The sequence below is a fragment of the Triturus cristatus genome, chromosome 6 (assembly GCF_964204655.1).
Source record: "Triturus cristatus chromosome 6, aTriCri1.1, whole genome shotgun sequence".
NCBI lineage: Eukaryota > Metazoa > Chordata > Amphibia > Caudata > Salamandridae > Triturus > Triturus cristatus.
The window spans coordinates 172,108,773-172,122,494 of record NC_140589.1 but is presented as its reverse complement, the minus strand read 5'-3'; the positions used below and the strand labels follow the sequence as shown (position 1 = coordinate 172,122,494).

At 46.4% G+C, this 13,722-nt stretch overlaps 1 protein-coding gene across 1 annotated transcript in view; it reads left to right on the top strand.

The window, feature by feature from the left end:
* The window catches only part of EFHC1 (EF-hand domain containing 1), a 255,895-nt gene that overhangs the window by 167,793 nt on the left and 74,380 nt on the right, over positions 1-13,722 (top strand). The window contains exon 7 of the mRNA XM_085610443.1: positions 3,828-3,968. Within this exon, the coding sequence (XP_085466569.1) occupies positions 3,828-3,968 (141 nt within the window). The remainder of the gene's footprint in view (positions 1-3,827; positions 3,969-13,722) is intronic.

Here is a 13,722-nt window from a genome sequence, read left to right as displayed (position 1 = left end):
GGCATCTTTCCAACACTATTAACCCTTCTCTCCTCTCTCCTCTGAAATATAAAAAAAAAAATCTTAGCCTTCTTCCCCTTAACCACCCTCTGCATTTAACTCCCTGTATCCTTTCACTTAACCACTCTGCCCTCTCATCTGCCCTCCTCCTCTCTTACCCAAATATTGAAAAAACACATGGCTTAGAGCCATCTATTCCTCTCGTTCACCTCCCTACATAAAGTCACATTTTCTGCTTTTATACTGAGACCGGAGATTTGGCACCGGGGTGACTGCAGCTCCGTATCAACCTATGTCAGCGCAGCGTGTTTTACTCTATTAGCACAGGTTAAGAAAGACAAGTTATGTAGCAGTTGGCCGAGGCAGCACACTGTCAACGTTCTCCTGTCTCCCTTGGGCCTGTGGAGACCTACGAGTAGCAGAAAATGTGGGTGGAACTACCAGTCAACATTCCACCACTTGGCTTGGATCTTTGGAGATCAGGCTGAGGCAGGCGAACAAAGCTGAAGTGATCTCTTCCTGTTTTATGTCTTAGTATCAGTGGGAAACATCTTTGGTGTCCACTGTTGCTATGTTATAGCAGCGAGTAAGTGGATTTCAAAATTGGTTATTCATGGCAATGACTCTCAATTCGAGCAATGCATAACAAATTCTGAGGTTATTGTTGCTTGTCTCTTTACTTGACAAGCAGCTTGGAAGTTGAAAGAAAGAACCAAGGACTCTGTATAAGGACCTGAGCAAAATCCCTCCTTGCTAGAGACCCTGCAATCAGTAAATGGAGCTGGTGGCAAACTAGTTAGTAGAACCATTGGGTTGGGCACTTACCCTGAGACCAGTGAAGGAGACTGGAAAGACACTTATACCAGGACCAGTGAAGGAAATTGGTTGAACACTGAGACCAGTAGAGTGAATGGGTTGGATACTGTTGAGGAGAACCGTGAAGAGAACTGGTTGGGTCCTGACACCCATAAAGAGAACTGGTAATGTCCGGAAACCTTTAAATTAGAATTTATCTTACTTCTTTAATAACGCTGCCTGCAAATCCTTCCCTGTAGTATATCCCTTAGTTACCACCTTTCAGTGTCGTATGCCCTCCCTTTGGAAGGTTGAGTATGTCTCTTTCCAGGGTCCTTGAACAAATACATGGGTATGCGGGGTATCTTGGTCTAATCCTTTGGTACTCAAGGTAGAAAGTGTGACTTCTAGATAAAAATCAGCACTGTTGACTGCAGATCTTGCTTTGAGAAATTCTTCAGCTTCTCCAAAAATTTCAAAGGAATCAGTTTTAGACAATCCTGTTTTAACTAAAACTGTTGCTGTACCAGAGATGCTCTCTCATTCTTCTTCTGGAAGTATGCAGGTAATTTATTTTATTTTAAGCAATTTATTGAGCGCACAAATACCCTGAGGTGCCTCAGTGCATTTCAGAGATTAGGTCACAACTGTTTGGTTTTCCTTCAGACCAGTTTTTGGTACACCAGGAAGGGAGTCAGATTGCTCCCCAAGTTTGATATTTTTCCAAGATGATTTGGGATTTTCTGTTTTAGGCCCATCAGCTTCAGAACCCCATCTCCAGTTTGCTTTTCCACTACTTATAGGTTACATTCTACTTTTACTTTTAACCAGTCTGCCAGTGACCTGATCTGTAGATCCCAGCAAGTATCAACACCCCCTTAACACTGTCCTGCATTTCCTTTGACACCCATGATCTCTTCTGTAATTATAAGAGATTTAGCAACATCACCAATGGTGCCTTCTTCTGAAAAAAATGGAGCAGGCAGATCAGCCCTCTAAGTATAGCAACATTGTTACCAATGTAGACTATCCTTTCAGACCAATTTTTAGAAAATTTAGCAAAGCATATGAAGGACAACATTCTAGTGGTTTATCTGGATTCTGTCCCCCGCCCTCTGTATACACATATCAGGAAACGTATAATTCTAACATCTGTCCCAGTGGTATTTATCGATCTCCTTCCTCACCATCAAATGAGTAGAAGGTATATTGAGACTCTGAAGCTTTGGTTTCAGGTATTGAACACAAACTTTTTTAAATAAAATTAGTGATATACCCACTCTGTTTAGAGAAATACAATGCAGTTGCTAGATTTATTGCCTCTTACAAAGATCTTTTCTCTAGAAGGTAAATAAGAAGCTTGATTTATTGCCTCCTACGATGAATGGGTGTGCAAGGATGCAAAGGTTCAAATATCGCCTCTTCACCAGGATATCCAAGATATAGTCAAAGATTTACCATTTACAACCCAGTCTTTGGCTGGGTTTATAGGAGAGGTGAAGCTATACTTTCCACCTGCAGAGATAATAGCCTCCATATTGTGGAATATTGAACATTTTTGCAACCAGCCTGTTACTTTGGTGTGGTGGTTTCAGAGACTCTTTGTCCCTGCATAGCTTTGTGTGGATATTTCGAAACTTCATCCCTCACACAATTAGACAATGTTGATTAGTCTGCCATCTAAAGTGATTGCAGTTTTCAGCAAAGCTCCTCCTTCTTAGACAATCCATACTTATTCAGCCAAAGCAAAGGTGGCTTCTGTGACCTTCCAAAGCCATGACGATATTCAAGACATTCCTAAGGCAGCCAAGTTGGACGCTCTGCAGACTTTTTGCAGCCATTATTCTCAGGGTGCATTTTCAAGTAAGGATGCAGCCTTCAGCCAGGAAGCTCTGCACAACTTGTTTGTTCAGTGTGTGGCTAAGCACACGGTCTCTTCTCTGTTCTAAATGTACTACGTTTTGGAGTTAATTTGCCAACAAGTTCAAAAGAAGGAGTTACATTCCTGGTGTTTTAGGTATTCTTAGTCCTTGCTATCTTCCCTTCACAACACCTACAAGTAACCCCACTCAAACAGCATATGCTGTGCCATAAAATAACACGTAGACATTGAGTATGGCATTTGGTGACACATACGTATAGGGATGGTGCTTATGGTGTTGTTGGACACTCTTGCATGGATACTCCAAAGTTCTTAAAGTGACCTTATTCTTTTTGGTAATAAAATCTGTTTGTGCTTGCCTGCCCATGCAGATAATGTTTCCCAGTAGTTCAGCAAGTAGATCAAAGACCAAAGGCCCGATTCCGATCTCGTTCGGAAGGGGTCTGAATCGGATTCGGAATTGCCTGAACCAATCCGGAGCCCTTGTTTCGGACCGAATCGTTCACAGTTCCAAATGACCAAGTACGATGCCTTGATAGCCTTAGCGCTGACCGAATTGGTTCCTAAAGGCATTCGTAGAGATAAAGCCTTCCGGAGCCGAATCGTACAGGTCTATGGACTAGGTTTTCCGAGCAGGCAAGCACGATGAACGATTCGGACAGCTTTCACAATTCGGTGTGCCAGGACCGAAAAGGCATCCGGACTCAGTCTTTGGGGGACCCTAGCAGACCCCCCTTCACCCAGGGCCCTCCGAATCGGGCCCATTAGTCCTCCCTTTCCATGCATGCACAGTGTGGCGTGCACCATAGGGTGCCCGCAATAGGGTGCAGGCTTTTCCCCACCCTCCCCTTTTTGCTATCGTAGCCTGTGTACTCGTTTGGTATATAGGCTCCCATTGAGTTCAATGGCAGTTCGAGCGAACCGAGTCCGTCACTATACGATTGAATCGGGCCCTAACAGTTGAGATAGGCACAAGTAGTAATTAATGCCACATCCTTTAACACTTCAGCAAGTTTGTGCCTTGGACCAGTGTTAATGAAACATAGGTACTCTAGATTGTGCCATCAGTTAGAATTTTGCTAAAGTGTTGTGGACCTATAAATTGAAAGAAATTCTACCAAACTGAGTCCCTATTATTTCTCATGTCTAGGTATTACCACCATATAATGGCTTTGGATTGATTGAAGACTCTATTCAGAACTGCCTATCTTTGGTGCCCCAGCCTCCTAGGAAGGATGTTATAAAAATGCTGGAAAATGACCGAAAGGTGCTACGATATGCAGCTGTCTTGGTATGTACTAAATGTGATTACTAGATTGCAAATGCTGTAAAAGTAACATTAATCACTAATGCTATGTCTATCATTCGTCCTGCTAGGATGAAATAATGAGTGTCAGTTCTTCTCTTTTGATCCAAGGTATTTTTGGTTTTCTGCCTTGGCAGTTCAAGGACTCTACCCATTAGAGTAGGATCACAGCTTATATGAAGCAGGACCACAGCTGATTTACAATAATTACCAGTAACTGAGATTGATTCAAGCTGCCCACCAATCACTTTTTTGTTTTCCTCAGCACAGAGTCCTGAGTGCGCCGGGTATGCCCAGACGTGGGTCTTGAGTTTTCTGTGCCATAGGACTTAAGCTGCATCCTACTCACATGGCCCAAATAGGCCAAAAACACTCTAAGGTTGCATGGTTTGACAATTGGTGCTAGAGTGTTCCTATTGGAGCAAGTCGAAGGCTGATTTGCATGTTCCTATCTAAGGATGGATAGTGGGCAAAAAAAACAATAGACTTTATTGTTTAACAGCATAATTGCTAACGGTTGGGATTGATACCAGCATTCCATCTATCGCGTTTTTGCTTTCCTCAGTCAGAACCAGTAATGTCTTTGTAGCCCATGCAACAGCCCTCTTTCTGAATCCTGTATAATCTACCTAGCTCTGCTATAAAACCTGAGCTTGTGAGATTCGTCTGATGTTTCTCTTGTTGAAAGTAAGGGAAATAAAAGACCATTGAGAATGTCATGGTTAAAAGTGAGGCATTGTGTGATTACTAAACTAACACTAGGACTTTGTAGACAGTTTACAGAAATGTTGCTGACAAATATAGCAATTTCAGGAGTGCCCTCTCAGAGACCATCTTTTGTAGTGAATTTCTTGACAATTGTATTGTAACATGTAGAGCTTGACTCAATTTGTTGAAACATTTCTGGCGGTAGGCCCCACCTCTGCTGCCTCTTGATTAGGCTATCCTATTTCTGATGGATACATCTGCCTGTGGATTTCTCACCTTATGAATATCCCCTGTGCCAGCATTCCGCGGAAACTTTTTCCTAGCTCGCCAGGAATCCACAGGCAGATACTGAATCCACCAGAAAAAGCGTTACCGAAGGTAAGTAACTTGTTATTTAGGTTTAAATCCATAATAACTGATAAAAACCCACCGAAAGGTAAACAGACTCCATCAAAGTAAACATATAAACATTGATAAACACCTGCATAACCACAAATGTATTTTTCAATGAAAGGAAGGTGAGAGAAGTTAGTCCTTTTTATTTCTTCCTGAATGATCCAACTTAGTTATACAAGGAGGCAGTTAGAAAGATTTACCTAAGATTACTCTGCTTGAGTTTTTGTTGTTTATTGACGTCCTAAAACATTGTTTATTCTTTCTTTTTGTTTTCTCTGGTTTTGTGTGCCTGGATTAAAGATGTAGGGTTTAGAACCATGTGTTAGGTCTGATCTAATTATTTTGTACACTTTAGAGACTCCTGGAATATTAAAATCATGTTTAATCTTTTGGCAGTATTTAATTCTTTCACTGATTTTTGAAATGGCTCCCTGATAAGAATCATTGCCAATAAATAGGCCATTACAGTCACCAACAGAATGAGTAAAACCTTTTCATACATAAGCCCCTTTTCTAACAACTCAGGGGCCGATTCCGATCCTGGAAAAACCGGTTACAAACCGTCGGTCGGAGCGTATTCTCCGTCCGACTCGTACCCGGGAAAAAAACCCTACAAACATGCAAATACGATTCGTACGGAAACACCATTTCCGTACGAGTCGGAAAAAACACCGACCGACAGTAAAATACATCTGAATGTGATTCGGGACACCGCGGACGTGACGTCCGGACGGAGTTAGGCATGTTTTTACGTACCAGCAAGTACGATTCGTACCGACTGCAGTCCGGATGGGAATATTTTTACGGCACCCAAAAAGTGCCGGAAAAGCTAAGTACGCGGCGATGCGAGCTGATTAGGGGGCCCGGAACGCGCCGTACCCCCCCCCCCCCCCGCCCCCCGTATGTTCGCGCCGTACCCCCCCCACCCCCGTATGTTCGCGCCGTACCCCCAGCCCCCCGCGTATGTATGGAGTGTACCCCCAGCCCCCCGTATGTACGGAGCGTACCCCCAGCCCCCCGCGTATGTACGGAGCGTACCCCCAGCCCCCCGTATGTACGGAGCGTACCTCCCAGCACCCCGTATGTACGGAGCGTACCCCCCAGCCCCCTGTATGTACGGAGCGTACCCCCCAGCACCCCGTATGTACGGAGCGTACCCCCACCTCCGTATGTACGGTGCGGACCCCCAGCCCCCCGCGTATGTACGGAGCGTACCCCCAGCCCCCCGTATGTACGGAGCGTACCCCCACCCCCGCATGTACGGTGCGGACCCCCAGCGCGCTGGGGGTCCCTAGCAGACCCCCCTTCACCCAGGGCCCTCCGAATCGGGCCCATTAGTCCTCCCTTTCCATGCATGCACAGTGTGGCGTGCACCATAGGGTGCCCGCAACAGGGTGCAGGCTTTTCCCCACCCTCCCCTTTTTGCTATCGTAGCCTGTGTACTCGTTTGGTATATAGGCTCCCATGGAGTTCAATGGCAGTTCGAGCGAACCGAGTCCGTCACTATACGATTGAATCGGGCCCTAATAGTTGAGATAGGCCCAAGTAGTAATTAATGCCACTTAATTAATGCGCGCTCGGCGTCCGCACCGTACATACGGGGGGCTGGGGGTACGCTCTGTACATACGCGGGGGGGCTGGGGGTCCGCACCGTACATACGGGGGTGGGGGTACGCTCCGTACATACGGGGAGCTGGGGGTATGCTCCGTACATACGGGGTGCTGGGGGGTACGCTCCGTACATACGGGGGGCTGGGGGTACGCTCCGTACATGCGGGGTGCTGGGGGTACGCTCCGTACATACGGGGTGCTGGGGGGTACGCTCCGTACATACGGGGTGCTGGGGGTACGGCATGTACACACGGGGGAGGGCTGGGGGGGTGTTCGGCGCGTACCGGGCACCTGTTTGGACATCTCCATGGTTGCTATGGGAGTTCGCTCCGGACGGTCTTTTTTCCATACAGTTGTACAATCGGACGGATGGGACGGATCGTACTTGCGCATTCGGACTTCAGTTTTCCCATTTGTACGTAAAAATGTCCGGGGACGTGTCGGAGACTAATCCCGACCCGAGGACGTGTGGGGGAATTTTCCCAATGCGATTCGTATGGACTTTTTCCCATACGAATCGTACTTGCCAGTTTGTACGGGACTTGTACGATTCGGTCGGAAAAAAATCCAGATACGATTCGTACGGGGAACATTTTTCCAGGATCGGAATCGGCCCCATAATGTTAAATAATATGACAAATACAAATATTATATTAAATAAAATAAAAAAATAATTTTCAAACAAATAAATATTGTTATTTCGAAATTATTTAGAAACAAAAACATTAAATATTACATAGATTTTTTTTTTTATTTCCTACCCTATAACACCACACAATTCTTCAAGCCACATCTGCATTAAAAAAATTACTTCCGTAATTAACATAATTATCAATTAAAGAAATATTATTAATTAAAAAACAAATTAAAACACATAAAAATGTATTAATTTCCCACACTTTACCCGTATAATCCCCACAACCCACAGCTAAAATTAAACTGTCAAAAAATGTATTACACAATTAAAATGTATTTTCAATTAAAAAACTAATAGTATTCAACAACTAATTATAAAGTAAGTAAAATTAATTTACTCACCACCCTTTACCCCTATAAAACCAAAAACCCCACACAAACAATTACCCTAATTAATTATCAATTAATTAATTAAATAATATCAATAATCAACTAATTATGAATTAATTCAACATAAATTACTTCCCACCCTTTACCCCTATAAACCCCACAACCCACACCTAAAATGAATTACACAATTTCCATATTTATTATTCAATCAATTAATTAATAATAATTAACAACAAATTATTAATTAAACATTCATTACTTCGAACCCTTCCCACCCTTTACCCCTATAAACCCCACAACCCACACCTAAAATTAATTACACAATTTCCATATTTATTTTCAATTAATCAATTAATATCAATTAACAACTAATTATTAATTAATAAAAAATAAATTACTTCCCACCCTTACCCCTATAAACCCCTCAACCTGCACCTAAAAAATATTACACAATTACCATAAATTACCAATTAATGAATTAGTATTATTAATTAACAACCAATTAAAAATTAATTAATAATAAATTACTTCCCACAATTACCACTATAAAATCTAAATTAAATCAATATTAATACATAATAAATAATCATTAATTTATTATAATTACATTACTTCCCACCCTATTCCCCTATAAACCCACAACCAGCTACAGAACTAAAAAACACAAAATTTAATTAAAATAAAATTCATTACTAACAACTTAACACCTATATTAAAAAACATAAACAATACATATACAAAAGAAAATTTGTCACAAACATTTAAAATATACACTGAAATATCTAACACTAATTAATAAATCAATATTTTAAACAACTATATTTTTACAAACAATATTGATGACTTCTATATTTTTCCAAAAGGACATTTCCTACCTTCAAATCAATATTCTTGACCACGATATTCTTGCTAGCGATATTTCTGTGTTATGATATTTACAACTCGATATTTGTGTAAGTCGACATTTCTAACTCGATATTTTGTCTGAATACTGTACTTAAAGTAATACTAGAGTTCAGTATAAAACAGAAACTGTGACACAGTAGTAAAAGGTATTCTGATGGATACATCTGCCAGTGGATTCCTCACCTTGTGAATATCCTCTGCGCCAGCATTCCACGGAACTTTTTTCCCCAGCTCTCTACGCCGACGTGGGCGACGTCATAATGCATCGGCTCCGCTCGCGACTCCGTATGACGTCACCGGAGCCATAAGAGAGCCACGTTGGCGTGATGACGTCAGTTCCCTTTTTTCCGCGCCGTCGACGCGCAACGGTTTTTCCAGCACTCTCCTGCTACTTTGTAGTCGTTTAGTGGTTACTGTTGGAGAAAATTGTCATGTCTTCGACTAGGAAGTCAGGTTTTAAACCCTGTAGGGAATGTGGGGGCCACATGTCAATGACAGATCCCCATGAAGATTGCTTGTGGTGCCTTTCATCCGACCACGACGTGGAAGATTGTTCCAGCTGCAGAAGGATGAATCCCAAGGCCTTGAAAGAAAGGGAGGCGAAGCTCTTCATGGCCAAAGCTAAGAAGCAGAAGAGAGGTAGGAAGAAGGAGAGATCCAGACCGGAGTCGTCGACTTCGCATTCTTCGAAGTCGAAGAAACACCATAAGAAAAGGAAGCATTCCTCTCGGCGCCGGTCTTCGAAGATCAAGGCGTCGAGGTCTACTTCGCCTCGACGGCGAAGTAAGGATGTGTCTCCTTCTCCGTCTAAGTCTTCAGAGGGATCTCCTTCGCCGAAGCGTGCCCGGCCCGGTCTCCGGCGCGTTCTCCGGCGCAGTCACCAGCGCAGTCACCGGCTCAGTCACCAGTTCCAGTGGAGTCTTCGGCTTCTGAGGCCGAGCAAGAGCAAGGAAAAGAGCCTTCTCCAGAGCCGGATGATCCTGCGGCGCCTGTTGAGGACACTGCGGCGCCGGTACCAGGTACTCCTCAGCAGGATCCGGGATCAATCCCTTATCCGCAGTTCCCGACTCCGGGTGCGGATTCGACGCATTTTTTAAATGCAATGTATGGGAATTTCCAACGGGCTGGCTTCCCATCCGGCGCACCTACTGGTCCCGTGGGTCCTATGGCTTATATTCTGGGAGTACCGCAGTATTACGCCCAGGCCCTGTTTATGCCCATTCTGCCGATGGCGCCTTCGTGGCAGTTTCCGGCGCCGTCTGGGGATCCATCTCGGCTTCGATTGGATCGTCCTTCTTCGGAGCCTTCCTCGACGCTGTTGCCGACTCCTTCGGCGCCGCGTCCGGCGGCGTCGACTCCGGCGCCGCCGACACCTCTGGCTCCACGTTCGGTTCCACCAACTCCGCATACGGCGCTGTCGACGCCGGCTCCTCGGATCCGTTCAAGGAGAGAGGCCCTGAGGGTCTTGGAGGAGGAGCGTTATAGAGTGGAGGTGGAAGAAGGTGAGGTGGACACGTCTTCTGACGAATTTGAGGGGATTCAAGAGGGTAGTGGCCTGGATATGACTCCGGAGTGGGAGCATTCTTCCTCTAGGTCCTCTCCACCGCAAGAGCTGGCTCCTTACCATCTGGTTATAAAGAAGGCCGCAGAGTTGTTGGATTTTCAGTTGCCCTCTGCGGAGTATAAACCTAACCTTCTGACGGAGGTGTTGCATTCGCCTACGTCGACCAGTGAGCCTTTGCTGCCTATTTTGGAGCCAGTTATGGACGTCTGGCGTAAGCCACTCTCTTCGCCGGCAGTCTCCAGGCAGGTGGCGAGAAGATATAGGGTGGCACCTGGAGATCCAGGTTTTCTATCTTCACACCCTTCTCCAGAAAGTCTTGTGGTACAGGCGTCATGCTCGAAGCATGCTTCAGGGGCTTTTCCTCAGACTCCTGCGGATAGGGAGTCTAAGAAGGCGGATCAGGCGGCTAAAAAGACCTTTTCGTCTGGGAGCATGGCGCTTAAGTCCACTAATGCCACCTGCTTGCTAGGGCGCTATGTTCATGCTCTTATGGACTCAATGAAATCGTTAGCCCCTAAGTTGCCAGAAGGTGATAAGGCGTCCTTTATGGAAGTGGTCGCGGACACTCAGGCTGCTGCAAGGCAGGTGATTCAGTCGGGGCTTGATACGGCTGATTCGGTGGCAAGGATAATGGGGTAATCTATAGCCACTAGGAGGTAAGCGTGGCATCGTTCGTCTGGCTTTTCTACGGACGTTCAGGCCACATTGGTGGATTTGCCATTTGACGGACAGAGGCTTTTCGGTGAAAAGGCTGATTCCGCCTTGCAGAGGTTTAAAGAGAGCAGGGTGACGGCGAAATCTTTAGGTCTGCAGGCTCCTGCTAAAGGATTTGGACTTAAGAAGTTCAGAGGTTTTGGGAGGTCTTCGTTTCGCTCCTACCGGCAGCCTCAGCAGCAGCAGCAACAGCAGCAGCAGAATCCCCTCTATAGGTCCTATAGAGGGAGACAAAGAGGTCGGAGAGGTTCTGGCCGCAACCCCTCTTCATCTTCTGCCTCCTCTGCTCCCAATGATGCTTCAGGGAAGCAGCCCTAGATCCCCCATCCTGGATCATGTAAGACCTGTGGGGGTTCGGGTGTCCCACTTTCTGCGAGGTTGGAGATCTGTTACAACCGACCTTTGGGTTTTAAACCTCGTGGAGACTGGGTACGCCCTTCCCTTTCGGGAGTTTCCTCCCCCTTACCCTCCTTGCCAAGGTTACTGCTCAGAGGACCATCTACTTCTTCTGCAGAAGGATGTGCTAGCTTTGCTTCAAAAGGGTGCGATAGAGGTGGTCCCAGAGCAGGAAAGGGGTCAGGGATGCTACTCCCGGTATTTCCTGATTCCCAAGAAGGGCGGCAGATTGCGTCCAATACTGGACCACAGAGTCTTGAACTTTTACCTGAAACAGGAGAAGTTCAATATGCTGACCCTTGTGCAGGTTCTTCGAGCGTTGCAGCAAGGAGACTGGATGGTGTCGCTTGACTTGCAGGACGCGTACTTCCATGTTCCAATCCTGAAGTCGCACAGAAAGTATCTCCGTTTTACGGTTGGGTCGCAACATTACCAGTTTGCGGTCCTTCTGTTTGGTCTTACTACCGCACCTCGAGTCTTCACGAAGGTGATGGCAGTGGTGGCAGCCCATCTCAGGAGGTCGGGGATTCCGGTTTTCCCCTACCTGCACGACTGGCTTCTGAAGGCAGAGTCCCCAGAGATGGTGCAACATCATCTGCAGGTAACATCTCAGCTGTTATTCGACTTGGCTTTTTCGATCAATGTGCCCAAATCTCACCTGGTGCCCTCTCAACACAACCTGTTCATAGGGGCAGTACTGGACACTACTGTGTGTCGAGCATTTCCTCCACCTCAAAGAATTCTCGACATTCAGGAGATGGTCCCTTTATTCCACAATGGAGCGGTTGTTCCAGTTCTGAAGGTCCTTCACCTGCTCGGTCTGTTCGCCTCCTGCATTCTGTTGGTCAACCATGCACGCTGGCACATGAGGGCGCTCCAGTGGTGCCTCCGCAGGCAGTGGTATCAGCACAACGGAGATCTCAGGGAGTCGATCAGGGTCTCCAGAGAAGCTGCAGCGGATCTATCTTGGTGGAGCGTGGAGGGCAATCTGTCTCGAGGAAAGCCCTTCCATCTACCTCCATCGGTGGCCACAGTGATAACGGATACCTCCACCTTGGGGTGGGGTGCGCATCTGGGGGATCTGGAGATCAAGGGTCTTTGGTCTCCAGAGGAAAGGTTGCTTCATTTCAACCTTCTGGAATTGCGGGCGATTCGTTTGGCGCTCAAGGCCTTCCTCCCTTCCCTTCGCGGTCAGTCTGTTCAAGTCCTGACGGACAACACTACCGCGATGTGGTATGTCAACAAGCAGGGAGGAGTGGGGTCGCATTGTTTCTGCAGAGAGGCTCTGCGTCTATGGTCCTGGGCTCTGGACCATCAGATTTGTCTGATGGCAAATCATCTGGCCGGGGTGCTGAACGTACGTGCGGACAGTCTCAGTCGGCAGTTCTCCGCCGACCACGAGTGGAGGCTCCATCCAGAGGTGGTTTGTCACGTCTTTCGGATGTGGGGGACACCTCGGGTGGACCTGTTCGCCACCCGCGAGAACGCGCACTGTCCGTCATTCTGCAGTCTTCAGTTTCCGATGCAGGGGGCGTTGTGGGACGCGTTTCAGTTGAGTTGGGGCTCCTCCCATACCCTGGATTCCTCAGGTTCTGAGGAAGATTCGCCAAGACCGGGCCCAAGTTATTTTGGTCGCCCCGGATTGGCCAAGAAGGGTGTGGTATACAGATCTTCTCCACCTCTCCTCGTGCCCTCCGCTCCGTCTCCCTCTGAGGGCAGACCTCCTCTCGCAGTCGGAGGGGCAGTTTCTACACCCCCACCTCCAGAGCTTACACCATCATGCCTGGAGATTGAACAGGGCAACCTGATTTCCTTCTCTCTCCCGCCTGATGTGGTGGATGTTATTTTATCAGCCAGGCGACACTCCACCAAGTCCATTTACTCCTACAGGTGGTCTAAGTTTGTTAAGTGGTGTGGAGAGAGATCTATTGACCCTTTAAAAGACCATCTTTCTGATGTTCTTCAGTTTGCTCTTTCCTTGGCTCAGCAGGGCTGTGCTGTGGCCACGGTCAAGGGCTATCTATCGGCCTTATCGGCTTTTCTATGTCTTCCTGATCAATCGTCATTATTTAAATCTCCGATTGTACTGAGGTTTATCAAGGGCCTTAAAAACATGTTTCCTCCTACCCCTTTTGTAATGCCACAGTGGGACCTTAATCTTGTCTTAACTTTTCTGATGGGGTCCCCGTTTGAGCTTATTCATAGCTGTCCTTTGAGGCTGTTGTCCTTTAAGACGGTCTTTCTTGTAGCCATAACCTCGGCAAGGAGGGTGAGTGAGCTTCAAGCTCTTAGTTCTAAACCCCCTTTTCTAACATTACATGCTGAAAGGATGGTTCTCAGGACCAGGGCTGCTTTCCTACCTAAAGTAGTCACTCCGTTTCATTTGGGGCAGTCTATTACTCTCCTTGTTTTTTATCC